Genomic DNA, 22,231 nt, shown 5'->3' with positions numbered 1-22,231 from the left:
GACATACCCTAGAAGTTCTAGATGAGTTCCAGCTTCCCGCTGGGGTCAGTGAAGCACTAACAGAATATGGCAGCACCGTAATTGCTGTGAAGGATCAGTAATAGATCAGGTAAGCCAGATTCAGAGAATTGTTCCTGATGGTGCCTGATTCTTCCCAGCCAGTGAGTTTAACTTCACTGCCCAAAACTCAACAGGATTTATTTTGGGATAAAAGTTTTGATTTGTAATACTAGAACTACCCTGTGCTGAAAAGCCATGAGAATTCACATGGAAACTGACTGGTTAAGCAGTTGTATAAGAAGGATCCTGTAAGCATTTGATAAATGCAGGAAGTGCCATTGCTTACCTAAACAAGACGTGCTCTTCTGTCGATCAGTAACAAACCAGTCATACAACCTGCTGGTTAGGAACTATGTTCTGCTGATGGCTTTATCTTTCGGATGGAAGATAGAAACAATTTTAAAGAAATATTACTAAGTAGAGCAATCCTTTTTAATTTTTTTTTTTTAAAAAAGGTTGTTCTGGATTCTTACTACAGTTTTACCTCCGTCCAACTTCTTACCCCATATCTTGATATTGTAAGGCTTTTCAAAGCTATTGCTTGACTGCTATGTAAATAAACAATGAAATCCTCATCATCTAGCAATTAATGATATCATTTGCGCTTTTGTAAGAGCACTTTCATTAGCACCATCTTCTAGACTCAATTCAGCATGATTATGTTGTTTCTAGTAATGCAGCTTCCTGTGTTTTCATGATGATTCTGCATTAGCTTTCTAACCGAAAATCTGGCAAAGAGCTGATATATTCTATACCCAAATGAATTTCTTTGTTGCTTAAGCAATATTCTGTAAAAAAATTGAGTTTTATTCTAGTTCTTTGCCTTCTGTAACTTTTCTTCTGGTGAATTTGAGCACCTCCTGTGACACTTCCCCAAATTGCCTGATATGGAAAGCCCTCAATACATCCGTAGGTTGTTAGTGACATGGGCAGTGGGATCAAGTACTCCCTCAGACAGAGCTGGGGATGTTCAGCCTGGAGAAGAGCAGGCTCCAGGGAGACCTTACAGAGCCCTTCCAGTACCTAAAGGGGGCCTACAGCAAAGCTGGGGAGGGACTCTGTCAGGGAGTGTAGGGATAGGACAAGGGGGAATGGCTTTAAACTTAAAAAGGGTAGGTTTAGATTAAGTATAAGGAATAAATTCTTCACTCAGAAGGTGGTGAGGCACTGGCACAGGTTGCCCAAAGATGTCCCATCCTTGGAAGTGTTCAAGACCAGGCTGGATGGGGCTTTGGGCAACCTGGGCTGGTGGGAGGTGTCCCTGCCCATGGCAGGGGGTGGGAATTAGATGGGCTTTAAGGTCCCTTCCAACCCAAACCATTTTGTGATTCTGTGATTAATGTCGTTTAACTCAGGAGGATCACATAGCTTGCTTAATGCCTTGCGGCATAATTTCTTTCAGAAGTAATGGAGATGTTTTCCTAGACCAGGACCTCGGTATTGGAGCATTCTAAGGTTTTCATGCTGAGGTCCATGACAATCATTGATTAAAATGCAGCTTTTTCAAAATGGAATGTTGTTTATCAGTGTGCTCAACAGAACAGAGTGCAGTGACAAAGATGGAAAACCTTGTGTTCCAGATATGATTTCTAAGCTTTTAGTCCGGAGCTCATTTAAACTGCACTTCTTCCCCATCTCTGATACTGCAAAATTTTGTTAGAAAAATGGTATTTTTGTCACCGTCGCCTTTTATGTATACCCAGATGCAATTTGATGTAATCTATCAGAACTCAGCCCTTTGTCAGTAGGAAACAAAATCCCTCTGAGTGATACAAGCCTTCAACTGACCTATTTCCATGAATAAATTATCAATATAGATCTATTCTAGCAACATAAAAATATCAGAGGCTGTGAATGCTTTCTCATTGTGTCTTCTGACAATACCACTTTCCAGTGAGGTTGTATAGCATCAATATAAGCAAACTTGTATGGACTTTGTCTAGCAAAATAATGACATCAGAGTTTATAAACAAATTATGGCAAGCAAAACTGCTATACAGATGCAGCCAAAGGACATATCCCACTCCTTCGTACTCTCTTTGCCCCTGTATATCTTCAAACTTGTCAAATTCTTGTATTCACACACTGTGGCAGCCTTTGTTGGCTCACTCTCATTCTTTCTCTCTTTTTTAGCAAATCATTGTCTTATCTCTGTTCCTCAAGAAGAGAAGTCTTTCCCAGCATCCTCAAGAATATCCCCTTGAAATAGTGTCCAGGTTTTCTGTGGGTCATTCTTTGTGTTCTTAGACTTTCCTTTTAGAAACCTTTTAGACCTTCTTCTAAGTATTCAAAGTCGTCATGCAACATTTATTAGGTAGGCAGTTTCACTTCATAAAACAATACTCAGACTTGCCAGTTTGTCACTTTTACACTGGAGAAAAGTTCAAACTATTCTGGAAACCTCTGCAAAGAGATTTTTATTTCAAAGGCTATCTAAAAGTTCTGCTGGTAAGTGCATTTTCTGACTGAGAATGGTCCATATATTAAACCGTATATTTAGCAGTCATCAGATCATTGGCTATTTTTTCTGTAGATGATTTAAATAAATAATACTCTATGCTAACTGACTAAAAAAAAGTGCAACATTTGCATATATTTTTTACTTCAAGATTCTCTGGTTATGCCAAGACCAAATGCAAGCCATCAGTGGATGTTCAATAAGGCAGGTTTACCTGTGGTGGATGTAGTTGTGGATCCTTACATTGCAAATAACCTCCGACCACATCAGAAAGAAGGAATTGTATTTCTATATGAATGTGTAATGGGAATGAGGTAAGAACATAATTATTCGTTTGGATTTCAATACCTATAATATTTTCATGTCCATGTTAGAAATTAAAGAATTGGAAGGGGGAAATTTGAGAAGTTGTTCAGGTAATTAATATTAATAATATTAATAATTTTCTCCTAGGAAAGGTTTCACAGTTTTTTTTTTCTGACCTGTATGTAGCATTGTGCTTGCTGTGACTTTGCCAGATATGATAAGTGCAGCAAAGGGCCTGTCAGTTCTGCTGAAATTAGCACGTCTTGAAAACACAGATACAATCTGACCCGTGCTAAAGCACACTGCTTTCTGGGGTTTATAATTCATAAAATTTATAATTATTCATATAATTTATATTTCAGTCATTTGGGATAGAGAAACTGAAGGAAGTATGTACAGTGAAGGTATAGAGAAGGCATATGCAACTGTTAAAAAAAGTATATATTATATAATATTTTAAATTCTAAATGAAGATATAACTATTTGGTTTTGGAGGGCTAGTGCATTAATGTAAAAAATGAGGAGTTTCTCTCTAAGGACTTCTTGTCCTTCCTGAATGAAAACCTACAGCAGAGCATAAGTATAAATAAGTTCTTTATACTTCAGAAAACAACCTTGAGAAACAATTCCCCAAAACAGTTGTAAATAATTACAGATATATCTTTTGAAATGTTATCATTTTATCTTACAGAGTTAGTGGCAGATTTGGAGCTATTCTTGCTGATGAAATGGGCTTAGGAAAAACTTTGCAATGCATTTCACTTGTCTGGACTCTCCTGCGTCAAGGGGTCTACGGATGCAAACCTGTACTAAAGCGAGCACTAATTGTGACCCCTGGGAGTCTGGTAAAAAACTGGAAAAAAGAATTTCAGAAATGGTTGGGAAGTGAAAGGATCAAAGTCTTTACAGTTGATCAGGTAAGATTTATTTCCAAAAGGGGATTAGGTCATATCTGGCTCAGAATATAGGACTTGTGATTTTTTATTATTATTATTATTTTTAACCAGAGACCTAAACTAGTAATCCTCTATTAATATTTATTTGGAATACTTCATTTCTCCTTCATGTAGTTGTCCAAATGTGCATTTAGCTGTCAGTAACCAGGTCCTAGCTCAAGCTCTGCCTGCATCTGTCGTATCTTCCCTCAGGCTTCACCTTTGCAGATGTAAAAGGTGGCATGCTCTTCCTCGTCCCTCTTTGGTTTAAGGAAGAGCTTTCTGTTGTATGTACATCAAAGTGCATACCTTCCTTGCTTTATGTAACACCGCTTCTAGCTTGACTGATTTGTACTCAGTTTCTTTGGTAGTTCCTCGTGCTCTGCACTGAAAACTTTTTCCTCCTTGTTTCAGCTGTCTGCTTCAGGTCATTTTAGGAGGTTATTCCCTTTACTGTCACTGTTGAGAGTTAGGTTTCTGTAGGGATGATTTAGGCTTATACCACAGCTAGAGGCTCAGTGTTATATAATGTGAATATCTCTTCTCTCTGGAAGAAAGCAGACAGGTACAAATCTCAGTAAAGAAGCTGGCTGATGCTGACCCCTGTCTCTCCTATTGTAGAGCTGTTCCTGCTGGTAACGACACTCCCAAGTTCCTGTATTGCCCAGATGAATCCCATGTGCTGAGGGAGTATCTCACCTTTTAATCTCCTTGGTATACCTCTAGGATCTTGCCTCATTTTTGGAGCTCTCTCTGTCTAACTGCAAAAACTCAATATTCTAACATGGGCTCTGTGCTTCAGTGAGCTTTACTGACCACATCAGTCAGGAAAGCACCCAGTAAAGACAAGTAAAAGAGAAAGGAGTTCAAGGAGTGAAGGTGTACTATCACTGACAGGGCTTTCTCTGGAGATACATATCTTGCTCTGGTTACTCAGAAAGGCTTTCTTGTCATGCTTCCCTTTAAGCATGGCTCAGTATCTCAAAGTGTTGGATCCCCTCAGACTGACGTTTGTCATGCTGTGAACAGAAGTCTCTCTCATGCCCTTATTAACACTTCCAAAGCTTTTAAAGTCAAGCTCTGTTGTTTATAATTCGCTACCCACTATTTATTTTCCTAAGCCCTCTGCTTCCCATGTCCATTTGGAGTGAGCATTCATAACAGAAAGAAAAGGGAAGTTACTGAGCAAACACACAAACTGTGTTTTCTACAGGAACATTCAACAATCTACCATTCCCTTGCTTCTTCCTTGGTCCTTACTGTTTGAATCATGCCCGTGGGAAGAAGTGGAGACACAGGAGGTCTGTGTCTGTAAAACATTAGGGGAATATGGGAGGTACCAGTGTGGGGACACTGACACTTAACATGTCTGAATGAAGCATTCAGAACACCAGATGAAATGCTTGACTTGACAGCTTTGGTTTTACTAAACAAGAAGAATATAAAACACAAATGGTAAACGTGTAATGTTTACATTAGTGTTTATGTCAAAGATACAGATATTTATTTTCCACAGTTATTTTTTAATCTATATGTTCCATACAATTACATCGAAGGAAAAAAATGCTTCATTTTAAAGATAACCTAATTCTTGCATAATCTGCTTTTAGTTTCTTGTAATATTTTTACTGTCTATATGAAACAGCAAATATTTCAGACAAAGTGGAAGTTTTCAAACTATTTTAAATGTAGATGTAAATTTTATAGAACATATAAGATTTTGTAAAAGTAATTATTCATTTGAATACCACTCTTATTGCTGTCAAACCCCTGAAATTACTGAACCTACTCATCTTCCACTGGGGCCAGTCTACATGTACATTTCAGTAATAGGTGCTCTTTGCATCACTTTTTTTTTTTCTTACTAACTTATTTCAAGATGTGGAAATGAAGCGGATTGCCTTGTCAAGAACTGTAATGTAATATAGGTTGAGAGGTTGAGAAATATAGAAGTTTCTAAAGGAAGTGGATACAAGGCAAAATATAATATGCAACATTTTTGCCTGACAATGGTAATTAGAAATAATTAAATGTTTTCTTTCAGTTACTACGAATAATGTTGGGAAGAAAAAATCCAACTTTGCTGACAGTTACCGTGACCCAAACTGACAGTAGCTTTTATTTGTCTTTTAATTTAAATAGCTTTAATATTCCTATTCATTTCATTGGAGCCATTTGGATTGAGGACACTCAGCAGCTTTTAAGATTGTGCTCCCAAATAGCAATGAGTACATTGTCATGCAAAGGCAAGATGCAATATGACTTGCCTGGGGTATAATGAGGTATTTAAAAATAATTTACTGTCTATCTTCTACAGAAAAACAGCAATTATCCTACTGTTATTTCCTCAGTATAACATAAAAGGAAGAGCTTGTCTCAAAGTTTATTTATTTATTTTTCTATTCTTGCCTGTAAGGAATACACTCAAAGAACTAGCAGACTTTTCAAAATGTGTTAGGCGTGTTTTCCTCATTCTCATGCTGAAGCACTGAGAACTGATCCTAACCCTCCTGTGACAAACTCCTAAAAAAAAACCAGGACATTATTTGCTTTTAAAATGTGAGTACAGTTTACTTCTGTCAAAATGCAAATGTCAGGCAGAGGACATTGCTTTGAAAATGAAGGTTTCCTCAGAAAAATTGCATTTAGGTCTCATTAATCCACGTTATCAGCATTTGAGGTGTGTTTCAGAGCATAACTCCCATGATCTGTTTGCAGAGCATCACTTCTACAGAGGTTGTGTTGGGCTGGTTTTTAAGTTGAAGAGTCTGGAGAAGGAATTAAGGCAAGGTTCAGGATTCAGCGTTTTTTAATTTACACCTCACTGGCTGCGCTAGACTCGGACTAGTGCAAAGCAGGGTCTGTTCAAAGAGTAAGTGTGGGACATCATGGGGCTCTAATGCTGACTGACAATTGCTCCCTACGAAGCTCCAGGCACCTCGCTTAAACCTGTCAAGTCACTCCGGGTAACTGAAAATGGAGGCTGTAATACATACATATCTTGCAGCTAGTTAAGAGGATAAATTAATTCTTTGAAAATGACTTGTAAGGTTATTATATACAGCGGTGAATATCTTAGATTTGGCTGCAGGGGGGTTATAATATGTCAGGACTCTCCTTCTTTTTAAGGGATTCTAGCAGTCCAAATGAGTATCCAGGAGAGGGAAGCTGCTCAGAAAGTGCAGGAAAACAAAATGATTTCCAAACCCCGCTCACCTTCTGATGCTTGGCCACCAAAAGATCAGGGGGCGTTGCGTCTCTCCTCAGGACTGTGGTATGGAGCCTGGGTATGGACAGCACTGGGTCTTGCCAGCAGGGCTTCTCTGCTCCCATGTTGGGAATGGAGGGCAAGGGAAATTTTCTGCCCCTAATTCCAAAATGGCAGTAAAAACACTGGGCAGAAAACAGGCACTTAACCGCAGTCTCTTGGAAGCAACAGGAATGCTGTGGTCCAGTTCAGACACCTGGGGGAAATCGGTGAGTGCCCTCGTTAACCTATTCCTCACAGCTCCTTGCTTCCTCCATCATGTGCTGGGCCTCTTCGTGAGCAAGATGTGGGGATTCACCTACCACATGGTACTTTGTGGGATTAACTTGCCAGATTTGACCTATGGATTCACCTGAATCACCTACTTGAAAGCTCTAAAGATTGTGGTAATTAAGTGGTATTACTCTTCCAGTGTATTACACCATCTGGCTGCAGACTTAGTTGTCTGTCTTTGGTAACTGATCTTGTTTGGAAATAAAAATACCTTTTGGGGCTCCAGGTTGGTCTGCTTCAAAATTAAAGAGATAGTTCAGCTTGTCAGCTGCTACCATTGCCTGCTTAGGAAGTGAACAATGTTAGGAAACAGGAAAGAGTGTGCAAGGAATTAGTATCTGGAGCTAAGTGGAAAGGTAAGGGATGTGCCAACAGAAGAATTTTTCATTTTTATGTGTAATTACAAGACAGGTAAGAAATCCCAGTACATTCACAGGTCTGTAAGTATGTAAACAAAATTATAATAGAATCATAGAATCAAAAAGTCCTGTAAAGATTCCAATACATAGAATCATAGAATATTCCAAGTTGGAAGGGACCCACAAGGACCATCAAGTCCAATAACTATTTCTAGGAGGTTTCTTTTTTATTTTTTGAAGGAGCTCCCTTTCACATTACAGTGGCTTGTCAATATCGTGTTTCTTTTCAAAGTTAGTTTGGTCTATAGGGTCTAGAACTGTACAGTTGTGATTCTGGTTCACTCTTGAATGGTCTAACATGGACAGCTGTTGTTGGTTTCCTCATTGTCACATTTGATAAAAAATAGACTTTGTTCTGGTTGTTTTATCCTGGAGTTTAGAAACAAAAGTTTAATGCAGGGTTTAGAGATCAATTGAATTTATTTAGCAATAGACAGGCATGTTTTCTGGGACTATTTATAGGCTTAACTCTGTGAATCCTAGGCTGCTTTTAGCTTTTGGCCAACCCATCAATGTTAAGGGCTTTTAACAAAGTGAGTATCATATTCAATTTAAAACTGCAGGTGGAATTTTAGGCTGGCAGAAAGTGGTAACTTCCTACTGCAGCTTGAGATCCCAAAGTGAATGTACAGGCAGCCACTTATGCCTGTTTGTTATCATCTTTTTAATCATCTATTTGAAGCCAACCTAAATGCCAGGACTGGGAAGCTGTTATAGGGAATCTGTGCTTTTCACCTTCATGATAATGTGTCTCAGAGGATCTGAAGGTCTAAAAGAATAATAAATTGTCTATTAATGAGGTGATAAAATAAAGTTAAAAAAAATGCTGTATCAGCTCTCTTATTTCCTTTGCAAATTAGGAAGGAATCAATAATCCAACTCTTGGAGGAGATGGTAAATGTTCTGTGTCATGCTGGAAAATTTCTGCAGACATTAGATCTTTAAATAGTGTGATGAGTGATCTCCAAAGAAAAAGTTGTATGATATATTTTCTTTATGCCTGTAGGACCACAAAGTAGAAGAATTCATCAGTTCTCCACTTTATTCGGTTATGATAATCAGTTATGAGATGCTGCTACGATCTTTGGAACAAATTCAGGCAATAGAATTTAACCTCCTGATCTGTGATGAAGGACATCGTCTGAAAAACAGCTCCATTAAGACAACTACAGCCCTTACTAGTCTGCCTTGTGAGAGGAGAATTATCCTTACTGGTTAGTATTTATAGTTGCTTGTAATATTTTGCTATGCTGAAAGTGCCAGCTTGGGGGAAAGGGAAAAGATATTGTAAATGTGACAGGAGCACAATATAAATTTGGGCAATGGGTATTAAGCACACAAATCTTGGGTCTTGTTAAAACAGATTATTTTATTAAATTTTTATTTTTTTTTTAATAAAGGCAAAATTTGTCTAACTTAAAGGACAGGCAAGGAGCCTAAGAACTTTTGTAAGGAAATCGGGACTCTGTTTATATACAGTCATTATTTTCTTTTGTATTTATTTAATAAAACTGATTTAGAAATTGACTTTTTGAATTCTTTTGTCAAAACAACTAGATGTGCAGTCTGTTCAGTTAGGGAGACAGTACTTTATTAATCACTGTTCTAGATTAATTCAGTGCTCTGAGTAATTCATATTGGAACAAAACTTCTCGGGATGCATTCTCAATGTTAAATACTGCATTCAACAATTTTACTTCTGTCTTTTTCAATAAATAGTTACCAAATGCATAACTACTTTTCTCTGTTTCCAGGTACTCCAATCCAAAATGACTTGCAAGAATTTTATGCGTTAATAGAGTTTGTAAATCCGGGAGTACTTGGTTCTTTATCCACGTATAGAAAAATATATGAGGAGCCGATTGTCAGATCCAGAGAACCTTCAGCAACAAAGGTATAGTATTTAAAAAATGCAGTTATAGAAGGAAATTAATATACAGCAATGTGAAATTAGCTTTCTATGGAATAAAATGAAGCTTGGGACTGCTAATGGCAGCAAAAGCTTCTCAGCTTCCTATTTGAATAAATTCAGTTGTTTTCCAAAGTGAGGGGGGGAGAGGAATATGTGTGTGATCATGGCATTTCACCCGTGTTTTCATTATCAGGCAAAATATATACTTCCAACATCATGCATTCCTGATAATGCCAAGTAAATTTTGATATGATTATACTCTATTAATTCTCAGTTTCTTCACAATACTGCAATATCTGCATGATTTTACTTCATCTGCACTGCATACAGAAATTCTGGAATATAATTTGAGCCTTGGATGTCTTTTCAGATATTATCCTCCTTTCTTTAAGACTTTAGAAACCAAACCTAGAACTAAGCTAATGCAGTGGTACTAATTGTAGAACTGATCATTACATTCACATGCTGAAAGTGGTGTCATTAAATCAAAATGCTCATTAGCTGCCTAATTAAAATCATATAGAAAAATATTTTGATGGAATGCAAGATGAACATTAATTTTGCGCTTTGTTCTTTTAGGAGGAAAAGGAATTAGGAGAAAAAAGAGCAGCAGAACTCACACGCCTCACTGGACTCTTTATTCTTAGGAGAACACAGGAGGTTATAAACAAATTTCTCCCCCCCAAAAAGGAGAGCATAATCTTCTGCCGACCAACAGCACTGCAACTTGAACTGTATCGAAAACTGCTTAGTTCTCAAGTTATTAGATCCTGTTTACAAGGCAGGCTAGAAAATAGTCCTCACCTAATATGTATAGGAGCTTTGAAAAAACTTTGCAATCATCCATGTCTTCTGTTTAAAGCTGTAAAGGTATCTATTTGCATGGGGGTGGGTGCCTGCAATTAGTCATTTCAGTGGACAAAGGTCACTAAAAATATGTTATGGTCAATGTGCATGTTAGTTAAGGTCATTTTCATGCTCTCTTTTCACATCTGACTTGCTTTAGGAGATCTGCTTGCAAAAGTGTAAATGTTAGGAAATCTGAACGTACTCAGGGAAGGTACCTCTACACCTTCCTGTGGCTTTGGGTTATTTTCTTGTTCTTTGTTGCCTTCATCTATTTTCCCTCCTAGTTTTGTCTCTGAATATTTGTAGATCTAGATACAAATGTGAATTTTACACAGAACACTTAGCTAGAGATTATTCTGTATACTCTGTCTGCTGGTTCCCCTGAAACTTCCCTGCCCGTACATTTCTTGAGTTCAATGATACCAGGAACTGCAGGTTCAACATGTCATTGGTACTAGATGTCTCAATTTTCACTTTTCCTGGAATCCTATCATGCTGTACACCTTATTATTTCTACAGAAATGTTCTCATTCCTATAGGTAAATAGAGTGATAGTTAGAGCTTAGTATTAGTAACTTCTCTGGACACTGGTCGAAGTCCAAGTAAGGTGAGTGGAGATGTAAATGTTCCTTAAAAGAGGTTCTTGGTGACTTTGTAGGAATGTCCACAGCAGACATCCCTGACATAACTGACAACACTGTCAAGTAAAGTTTGTTGCTTTACTTTATGATATAAGCTTTTGATACTTTTTTGTAAGTGAAAGTGTAAGCCTTTAGAAACTATGTGGGTGAAAAGGGCTGTAAATGCAAGTCATTTAGTACTGCTGTGAGGTTTTATTAGTTTGGCTTTTTCCTCCTCGTGAAACATCGATTTTCAAATTACAGCAGAATATTACCTGTATTTCTTCTATTTTGTTGTTATTACTTGTTAGCTTTTTTTCACTTCCCTTGTATAACTGAATCCTAATGACAATGTCTTCCCCCCAAAAGTCAATGATTTTGGACTTCCATGATAAGGTATTACAGGATTTAGAAAGAATAAACAGAGTATTGATTTGTTTTCCCAAGCTTTAGTTATGGCTGTATATCTGTTTGGTTGTTGAAGTAGAGAAGAAGTCAAATGCATTTTTGAGTTTTTGGTATTTCAACTTGTTCTCTTCTCAGGTGTAAACAACATCTTGGATTAGAGGGTGTAAACACAGTAAATGCTATCAGTAAAGTTTTAAAAATAAAAAAGCAGAAAACATTTTAGTGGGGACATGAACCTTGAATCCTTTTATTTTTAATAGGAAAAAAGCTGTGATCCGATGAATGATGAGCATGATGAGTCCAGTCTCTATGAAGGTCTAACGGATGTCTTTCCACAAGATTATACTTCTGACACTTTCTCTGAAACTGATTCAGGAAAATTGCAGGTGCTGGTGAAGTTGTTAGCAGCAATCCATGAGCTCAACTCTTCTGAAAGGTAAGTGTGAAAGTAAGGTAAAAGGGAGATAATAAGAGTGACCTTCTCTATATTGTTTTGCTTTTCAAATGTGTAGGGACATAATATTTAAAATAAAACCTTTGCAGCTGTTTTCAGAAGTGCCAAGCATATTTATGCATTTTACTTCTGGTTCTTCCTTGTTAAATTACTAACCTATGACTTGCAGCTGACATAATTTTCAAAGTTGCTCTTCATATTATTTCCAGGCAAAGATAATTGTATTTTTCATCCTGAGTTCCAGCAACTAGGATAGAGTTTGCTACAGCTTCTGTGCTATGACAAATTATCTTTACCTGCAAAGTCTCCCCAATGCTTTGTATCTCCTTGAGGCAATTATTTAATGTATTAAATATTTGAAATTGCACTAAAATATTTTTAATGAGTGGATTATGAGTTCTTTCCCCTTTAATCATGTTAAACTGCTCAGTGCTTGCTGCCTTTTCTGTCCAGGGCAACAAGTCTTAACAGGTGAACTTGCACAACAACTGCGTATTTCCCCCATGGTAAATGTCACTGACATGTAGGAAAACCTCTGCTTATCATGGGGTAATAGGATGCACATGGTTGGTTACTGGGGAATTGCTGATTCATGGAAAGCTCAACGTGACCTTGTGTCTCATGATAACTTTTTTCTGTACCCATACCTTAAAGCCCAGCCATTTCAAAAGTATTTAGCTTTTAACTTTTATTTTAATTGATGCTTAAATAGGACATGCTGTAATTCAGTAGTGTGAAGTAACAGCAGATCTCTTGGCACTTGTGAAATGGAATTTGTTTCTTCCTGGTGCTCTCTTCTTACAAATCAGAAATCTGAGCTTGTCATGGGAGTTTATATGCCTAGCATCCAATGAAACCAGTGACAGCTAAACATCTAAATGTGCTAGCCTTTTTTCGTGTAAGTCAAAAAAATCAGGGGTGTGAGGAAAAAACACCTTTCCCCATGTCAGTGCTTTGGGAGTTGCTGAGTTACAGCTCATGTTGAGGCATTATTGTATAACTTCAATAACTTTTTTACTTTAATTCAGTACTATTCATGTTTCTTTTCTTCTGTTTCTCTGCTCTCATTAGCATTAAATAGTTTTTGCAATATACAGACCCAGTTCCAGTCCTCTTTTAAAGTTTGTATTTCTACTTTTGAGCGAAAACAAAGCTGTGAATTTCAGGTTGATTGTCAAAAGTCTACCTTGCAAAGTTTTTACAAACACATCTTGGATTTAGTTTGATTGTGGAGGCAACTGTGATAATAACAACAACAATAATAACATAAAACAAATTTTAAATGTTAACTTGCAGAATTTTCCCTGAAATTGTTTGTATAGTTCTTCCGTATTTCTGTTTATTAAAAAAATATATTTTTTTAAATAAAAAATATGATTTGATGTAATTTTGTACATTTAGTTTAGACTTCTAAACAAAATATATCAGAAAATGCCTTAACCGTGATTATTATTTATGGCTTCAATTAAAAAGATCTTTCTTTGTCCTCTCAGTAGTGTCATCCTCACTACCTTTGAGGACAGAAACTCAAGATTTTCAGATCTTTGAAGCTTATTTGCTCAGAATGTAAGAGAAATAACACTGACATAATAAGAATCATTAGTGTAATGAACCAGGAGACTTACTCGTTTTAAAAAAATCCAGACTATATTTTTTGTGATATTTTTCATCATGCCTCAGTCCATTTCTTTTCAGTCATTCAGTGTAGGCAAGAGTCATTGCTTTCTTATCTGACTTTCATGATTTTATTTATCATTATTTTTCTAGGCTATCTGTAGAAGTTCGCAGTAGCTTTTTCAATAAGCAGAGTCATATGTATTTTTAATTAGCTGCTACAACATCCTCTGCAAATGCTGCCTTAATGCTGCCAGCTATGTTATATTATATATATAATATATAATATATATATATCTATGTGGTTTATTCTGGATCCCTGTAATCTGTGAGTTGGGCCAAATTCTATTGTGAAGGAAAACATTAATTACTTAACATTCAAACACTAGATGATAAGACTTAATGCATCCAAATCTAGTAAGTGCTTCAAATAATATTAAAAGTTTCCTAGGAAATATGAGTAACCTCATGTTGATGTTTAATTTTTGCTTGACTTGTGATTTCATTTTTTTAGTTGTCTTCAATAATTTGTTGTTGCACTTTAACTTTGCCGAGGTCTAAGACGATTTTTTTTTTCTTTTCTGCTTGACAGGGTCGTACTAGTATCCAATTACACTCAGACATTGAACATATTACAGGAGACATGCAAAAGTTATGGATACTCTTATACGAGACTTGATGGACATACTCCTGTCTCCCAGAGGCAACATATAGTTGATAGCTTCAACAGTAAATTCAGTCCAGCTTTCATCTTCTTGCTGAGCTCAAAAGCTGGTGGAGTAGGACTGAATCTGGTCGGGGCATCTCACTTGATCCTGTATGATATCGACTGGAATCCAGCTACGGATATTCAGGTCTGATACAACTGTGTATGTGCAGGTTGGGATGGGCATCAAATGAGTTCTTGATTGATTTTGAAATGTCTGGCTTTACATGTCTTATTGCTACCTCACTATCACATTGTATCTGGGTAAGTACAATACTGGAGGAAAACTGTGAGAAGAAAATAAAAAATATTTCTCTGTTTTTATATATATATATATATACGTATATATACACGTATATATATGCATCATTAGAATGACTCCATCAGTAAAAAAAAAAAATGAAAAGAGTAGATCAGATTCTGGTTACTTTGGAGGAATGAGTCATATATCTCTGTTGTCTTCTGATCACTTTTAAACTGGAAGCTTGCTGTTTCTAAAAAGAAAATAAAATTATGATTAGAGTGTGTAGCAAGTGTTGCTGTTGATTTGCTGTACATAAGAAAAAGGGAAAGGTCCTGATCAGAATTAAGAGAATGAGAAAATCATGTGGTAATGACGTTAAAAGAAAGAAAACAAAGCTAGTACCGTTGCTTGTAACTGTGCACATGGCCCTAAGGGATTATTTAGTTGGCATAAGAGTGTTCAGTTAAAATACTCCTTAATAATAGCAATTAAAAAAAATACTTTTATAAGCACAGGAAGAGACTTCTGATTATAGATTAATAATAAATTCTTAATACCTACCTGAAAGAAGCTCCAATTCTTGCCCCTGCTCCTGTTCCAACTGTGAATTAGTACCCCCATGTGGTCACTTGTCACGTTGCTTTAAACACTGTTCTATCACTCAAAATTGCTACAGCTTGCCAAATACAAATCAAAAAAGCTTGCCAAATACTGCAAGCCATTTATGAGTACTTGAACCTAATATGTACATGTAACCCTAACATTTTTGACAAAAATCATGTAATAGTACTCCCTTACCTTTTTTGTTTGTTTAAGAATTATGTGTGAAACTACAATCTTAAAAGAAATGGAATAGTCATTTATAAAGATGTATTATGGTAAAAAAAAGAATTGGAGATGGGGGAGAATGACAAGTATTCCTGAAATATTAAACTGTTGCTAGTGTTTAGAAAAGAAACGTAAAGAGGGGATTGCTGGCAGGAAGGATATAAAAGCCCCACTTTCCTAATATAATATACACAAAGAGGAGCATAAATAGCAGAAAGAAAGTAAATTATGTTTTGAAAATAATTTGTAGTTAATACCAGAATATTTTTATAAAAATAGTCAAAGACGGCTCCTGAGGAATGCTTTCTTTGGACAACATCTTTTTGAATGAGCTAGCAGATCTGGTAATTTGATCAGCAGATACTAAGTTTTAGCTGAAATTCTATTGTATCATATGCTGTTAATGCTTTTCATCTTTTTCCTTTCTTCAGGCAATGGCCAGAGTGTGGAGAGATGGTCAAAAACATACTGTACATATTTACAGACTGCTAACCACAGGTCAGAGATGGTGCTCAAATATACTCCAGACTAAGGCAGCTATTGAAATATTGCCAATAGAGGAAAGAGAGATAATGTTTTTGGAAATTATTCATTCTTTTAAAATATACATAATTTGTTCTGAATTCAGTTAAAATAGTGACATCACATTGACTCATTTACCTTTTCCTTGCTCTTGTTTTAGTAGTTGAAAATGGTGGCTCAGCATTTCCTATGAATATTGTGAACAAATGGATTTGACTTTTCTTCTTGGCAAGTACTGGTCAAAAATTATCCCAGTGTATCTATTGTTTTTTCAATCCAGGCTCAATAGAAGAAAAGATTTATCAAAGACAGATCAGCAAACAAGATCTTTCTGGGGCAGTTGTAGACCTTTCCAAGACATCCGAACACATCCATTTTTCCGTTGAGGAGCTCAAAAACCTCTTCACACTTCATGAAGATTCCAGCTGTGTTACCCATGACTTGCTTGAGTGCGATTGTATGGGAAACAAAGACCATCAAAGTGAGTTTCTTTTCCATTATCTCTGACCATTGATGAAGGAAATGCATCCGTTTTGAATATACAGTCTGTCACTGGAGAAAACTTCAATGCTCAGTAAAATAGGATTGAAATAATGAATTTCATTATGGGATCTGCCACATGATTTTTCTGATCCATAGGAGCTCCTGACAAGATGAAGAGAAGAAAAGATTCATTCCTTACCCTAACAACCAATTCCTATATCATGCCTCTTGATTCCTTGAATTAGCTATGACCAGCTGAACTAGTGATTCATCACAACCAAATGCAATTGTGCCAAATGTGGTGTTTTGTTTCTAAATATTTAAGGACAGTAATGGTAATTTCAATTTTCGATTTCTTAAAGGAAAGAGAGTCTACTGCCCTAGTACGTTGCTTTGCTTTTGGTATAAAATATGTATATGTAGTATTAACAGATATCACAATAAAAAGAGCCAAAGGAATGGCTACAAAAGCACACATTCTCAACAGACATAAGTAAGGAATTAAGTAATACAGACCTGATGTGATTATTTTGCTTGATGCTTTTCAAGTCTCTGTGCCATAGGCTAGAGCTTTCTATTCCTTTCTCAACTCATTCTATCCAAAATGGGGAGGACTTGGTTAGTGAAAGCACAAAGCTTCTGTAACCATGACAATGTGAGGTTTTTCCTTATTTTTACTCCACTTGTTGATTTCATTGTCTTTGTATCTTTCCCTAAGGATTGAAAAATTAGACCTTCTGTTCTTGTATGAGTAAGTGATGTTCAAATTATGCCAGCCTGCACTTAGGCACTGTTACTCCCCGTGGTACGGAGCCATGTGGGAGCAGTTCTTGAAGAGCTGCTGCCTGTGGGCAGCCCCTGGAGGCTCAGTTCAGGAAGGATGGCAGTGATCTCCCTGTCCAATCTCAACCCTTGAGCCCTTTTCATTGTATTTTGTCCCCTTTCCCTTTGAGGAGGGGGAATGAAAGAGCAGTTGTGGTGGAGCTCAGCTGCCCAGCTGGGTAAAACCACCACAGAATGTACAGAGTGCACTAGAGATCCACCTCTAGTGTGCTGAGTCAATGAAATAGCCATTCAAACTATTTTTAGCTGGTTGGAATGACTCCTTTGGGAGGAAATCGAAATTAGTTCAAGTTTTGCTGCAACAGACTTCTACCTTCAGAGTTAAAGAATGGGAGCAACCCAAATGTCACATAAAAGGGAAAACAAAAGAAAGGAAATTGCTAGATAGAATATTTCATTTCCCATCTATTTGTGAGAAGATTCATCTTTGAGCTAGCAGATGATGATTTTGATCAATAAGCAAGAAAGAGAGCCTTTCCCCTCGTACTGTGGATACATATGTTTGGTTTTCATTGACATAGAATGATTCTATATGGTGTTCTATTTTCTCTCATTTATTATCACTAACTGGCTTATTGATTCAGACTGAAATTCTCTGTCTCAGTTTTCTCTGATTAATTTTCTTCATCATTTTTTCAGATCGTTCCTCAGAAAAGCCTTCTGCATCTAGAAGTTGCCAGCTTGGACAAGACCAGGGGAAGCCTAATTCAAAGAAGCCACTCTCTATGTCACAGTTGATGCAATGGAAACATTTCTCAGGACAGCATCAGGCTCTAGCTGATCCTTTCCTTGAAAGGATCAAAGAGAATGTTTCTTTCATTTTCCAGAATGTAACGAGTCCAACTTCCCCTGCCCAATAAAACCTGAGTGTCTTTCCCTACCACTTGCATCCTCCTCCTCATAGGTATGGTGAAACAACCAATGTGCAGTTACCTTTTGTTCTTTTTGCCAAATTTTTTGGGGTGTTTATGATGAGGTTTCAGGATAAATGTGATTATACAATTCCTGAGGTTTATAAAAAGTTACAGTTATTACTAAGTTAATCATAATTGCAGTAATTGTAATACAGGTTTTTGAACCTAACTTTGCTTTCAAGTCTCCTGTTCCTTTGATATCATAATTAGTAAGATTATTTTTATATACAGTCTTATGTATGTCTACTTTGTTATATGGTTTTCATTGGATCATAATGATTTATTACTTGTAAAGCTGGCAACCCATCAGCCACATTTGGTGCGATTAGGCAATGCTATATACATGCATATGCTGTTTACAAGAGTCTGGCTGGATTTTTGTTTTGACAACGAAAAGTTATGTATCTGTATAATTGTCTTTATAACAAGGGGAGGTGTTTGTTCCCTTGAATCTACAGTTTAATTCTAGTAGGAGCAATAGCCACTGAGGTCTTAAAGTCTGAGGCCATGGCTTGTTGTGTCAAAATGTTATGAAATTCACCCATTGCTTTTCCTTGGAAAAATAAACAAACTTCATTTCTCAGGCATGCAGAGTACAGGCTTATCTAATTTCTAGCTAACTACCTCTGAGGACACCTTTTGACAAACGCTGGAGTACTGCACACATTTTCACTGTATATTTTTCTTATGACTATATTTTCCTTCTTCTCTGAAGGCACAAAAGCTAGAAATCAGATTACAGCTTTAAAGTGAAGTACTTCAAAGGGCCCAGAAGAACAGAAGATTGGATAATTTTCAGAAAACCTGCAAACTTACAGAATCTGAAAGACCTCGAGGAAGTATAGGGCTGCATTGTGGTAATCCTGCACTGTGCCACATTTTGCACGACCTTTTGATATTTGGAACCTGTTGTGATAGCAGTGGCTCATTAAAAAGCCCAACCAACTTTCAGAAAACAATTGATCGGTTTGTTCTACGTGCTGTAACAGTGCTCTCCCTCCCCCTAGATTGTCATGGAGTTCACAGTCCATCCTAACCCATCAACAAACATTTTCCTTACATTTTGACGCAGTTTGGGAACTGAAAGTCAGATGCACCGACTTGTCTCCATCATAGACACTTATTTCAGAGGGTTTTTGAGTCTGATAGCTGAATGTCACAAGCAAATAATGAAAAAGAAAGTGAGGGAATGAACATTTTTTGCCATGCAAATTTTGTTCCTTGGTACAGTTAGAATGATGTTAGACAGAGTTTAATTCTTTAACATTTTAGGTTGTCTGTTAGAGCCTGTTCCTCACCCTGCCTGTGGTGGAGCATGGTGGTGATCATGCTTATCCAGGTGCTGTGCTGTTGTGGTGCCCATTGTCTGCTAGACAAAAGCTGTCTGACATCTTACAGCTCCCACAACTTATTTTAATTAGCAAGGCCAAGGTTTGCTGCAGCTTTGTAACTCGAGAAAGACAGATTTTAACTATTCTGTACAATAATGATTATTGTAATTAAGTTATCTGAGTGAAGATACTAGATCTGTGTTGCCCTTAAGTTTGTAAGTTGTGCCCCTGTCTGTCTGTAGGAAGAATGCCAGTTTCTCTGTTCTCTGCTTTTGCTGGTTTCATACGTGGTTTTGTGCATCTGCATGAAAAAGGGATTGCTTGTTTGGTTCCACTGCTGGTTGTGGGACCTGGGTCATCTCTCCACTGGATACACACGAGTGCACTCCAGTTTGGAGCAAATCAGCTGGCAGCGCTTGAGGAAACTGGGTATATAATACAAGGAAGTTTGCCCCAGGACCCACACCATGTCACGTTTCATCTTCTCTGACGAAGGCAGTCCCCTGGGGTTATCTCAGCCAGCCTTCGGACCTCACGTGTTGAGTCCCTGCCCTCGGACAGTCCTGCTCGCTGTCACACCACACACTGCTCACACAATACAACTGTAGCTGCATGCTGGCAGAACACACGTCTGGCAGAGAAGCCCTTTCATTGTTTGGCCTGCAGGGGAGTTGTATTTTGGCAGGTTTTAAATAAATAAATGAAAAGCTGATGCTGGAGCACCGTGGAGCTCTTGGGAGGCTGGAGGTGATGAGAGCTTGGACATCCAGCTTTGTGTGTAAAGGTGATCCAGGCTCAGATCGCTGCTCTGGGAGGGATTTCTGGCAGGTGGGCACTAAGAAATGTTGCTTCAAGGTTCAGAAGCCCAAAACGTGATCTGTGCCCTGCTATGCCAGGCTGTGCCTTCTTAATAGCACAGTGGCTTCTTAATAGCAACATGAAAAACAAGAGGAGCAGAAACCACAGGTGTAAACACAGTGGCAAGCAGCTTATTTTTTTCAACAATATTAAGCAGAGATTGCCTGTTAGTCTTTGTATTTTAGTAAAAGTAGGAAAAATACATACTGTGTAGAAGTACGTATGAGGCAGCCAGAAGTCCTGGTGCTGCTATGGGTGTGAGATATTGAGGGTTATTAGATTATTATTCCGTCTGAGCTGACAGATGCAACCAATATTATGTTTGTTGCCAGCCCTTAGCTAGGAGGAGGGGATTTTGGAGAAATTCTGATACTTCTGGTAGAGGGCACAGTGCCAAAGGCACAAGCGTACCGCTTGTTCTTGGTTGGGACCAGGCAGAAGGATGTTGTTTTATTTATTGCTTTATCTTCCATCATTTTTTTTTTTTTTTTAACTGGTTTCATATGACTGTTTTTGTTGATTCAGTTTTTAGCCATCTTGGCTCACTTTTTTTTTTTTTTTTTTGGTGATTTAGACGGTGACCCTCTATCATTTTTCATTAGCAGGCTGAATTGCCACTCTATTCACTTCTTGCCAAGGAAATTTATAACAAGTTTGTATTACCACTGCAGTAGGTCCATGATGTATTCTGACGGCAGGTTGACATCAAGTCCGGTTACAGGTTTGCCTTTTTTAGAGATCTTGAAGCTCTTTGACTCGTCATCTGCTACAAAAGGGTGCCAAATAGTGACTGAATGATTTTGTAATGGAAGAAACTCAGGAATTTCTTAAAATGCCAAATATGGAGCAAGCTTTGACAACTGCTCGGGGTTAGCACCAGGAATTTGCACAGAGAGACTCCAGCCCTTGCAGGCAAGAAACACACAGAAGGAAAGTAGTTCTTTCATGTGCTTTCCATTGAATGAAAATGCCTGTTTATGTGTGGCTTAAACAAATGATGTGTTTGCGGCTGGAAGATCTGGGAAGGCTATAAAGAACAATGAGGAAAACCACTTCTGGCTTTACAGCATAGCTGAAGGATAAGCTGAGCTGAAATCTGGTTTTTAACAGAGCCTTGTGTGCACCAAGGCAAGACGGCCCTTCCAGAAGTGCAGACAGAGACACTCACAGGACCTGTGGCGTGAGATGCAGTGTCCACTCAGGAGGAGATAAGCACCACCGCGTCTGCACGAGCACCCCCGAATCAGGACCCAGAGAAATAATACTGAACACTGAAACCGACTTGGGAGCATTCTCTGGAAACTTCTTCCAGGCTTAGATGTATTGGCTGCTGCTGCCTTTCACCCAGCTTTTCATCAACTTATTGAAATCTAAGCTGATGCGAAGGAAATGTGTCCAAAGACATCTGCAGCCTTTGCTTCCTCCAGCCTGTTCTCTTTTCTTGCAGCCTTGATGCCAGCCCGAGTTCTCCCCCTGCTCCTTTGTTTGCTTAGTTTGATTTACACCCACTTGACAACACATGCTCCTCATTCTCCTTTAATTAATTTCCTTCCAAGCAGGCGAGATGTCAGTCACTCTGACAAAAGCCTGTGCCCCTGCAAGCTAGTTTTTGGGTATTTTCTGTCAGTTAGCTGAAGGTCTTTTTCCTCTCCTCATTATGACTGCCTTGGCCCAGGCTTTAGTTTTCTAGGGTGTGAGTAAGCCCCCTTATGACCCCTGACTTTTCAAGATTCATCCTGACGGATGGAGTTTGCTGAACAATGAAAGTGCAGCAGCCTGATTTTTCCTCCCTCCAGCTGGAATGTGTTGACTTTGGTGGGATTTTTGTCCTGTCCCGTAACTGGTGTGGCTGCAGGGGTCTGCACAGCCTCATCAAGTCAGCAGAGTTCTGGGCACGAGTTAAGGCTGACCCTTAGATCTCCCAGA

General features: G+C 37.9%; 1 protein-coding gene across 2 annotated transcripts in view; it reads left to right on the top strand.

Moving 5' to 3' along the window:
* RAD54B (RAD54 homolog B) overlaps positions 1 to 18,651 on the top strand; it is a 56,190-nt gene extending 37,539 nt beyond the window's left edge. For both annotated transcript variants that reach the window (XM_084283075.1, XM_084283074.1), the window contains 10 exons: positions 2,670 to 2,832; positions 3,516 to 3,741; positions 8,726 to 8,933; positions 9,474 to 9,613; positions 10,211 to 10,501; positions 11,769 to 11,944; positions 14,169 to 14,430; positions 15,786 to 15,852; positions 16,157 to 16,357; positions 17,842 to 18,651. In XM_084283075.1, the coding sequence (XP_084139201.1) occupies positions 2,670 to 2,832; positions 3,516 to 3,741; positions 8,726 to 8,933; positions 9,474 to 9,613; positions 10,211 to 10,501; positions 11,769 to 11,944; positions 14,169 to 14,430; positions 15,786 to 15,852; positions 16,157 to 16,357; positions 17,842 to 18,062 (1,955 nt within the window). In that variant the 3' untranslated portion in view covers positions 18,063 to 18,651. The remainder of the gene's footprint in view (positions 1 to 2,669; positions 2,833 to 3,515; positions 3,742 to 8,725; positions 8,934 to 9,473; positions 9,614 to 10,210; positions 10,502 to 11,768; positions 11,945 to 14,168; positions 14,431 to 15,785; positions 15,853 to 16,156; positions 16,358 to 17,841) is intronic.
* The last annotated feature ends 3,580 nt before the right edge of the window (positions 18,652 to 22,231 follow it).

This window comes from Netta rufina (assembly GCF_964035555.1).
Source record: "Netta rufina genome assembly, chromosome: 2".
Taxonomy (NCBI): Eukaryota; Metazoa; Chordata; class Aves; order Anseriformes; family Anatidae; genus Netta; species Netta rufina.
Note: the sequence above shows the minus strand (reverse complement) of the source record. Positions and strands in the feature narration are given on the sequence as shown.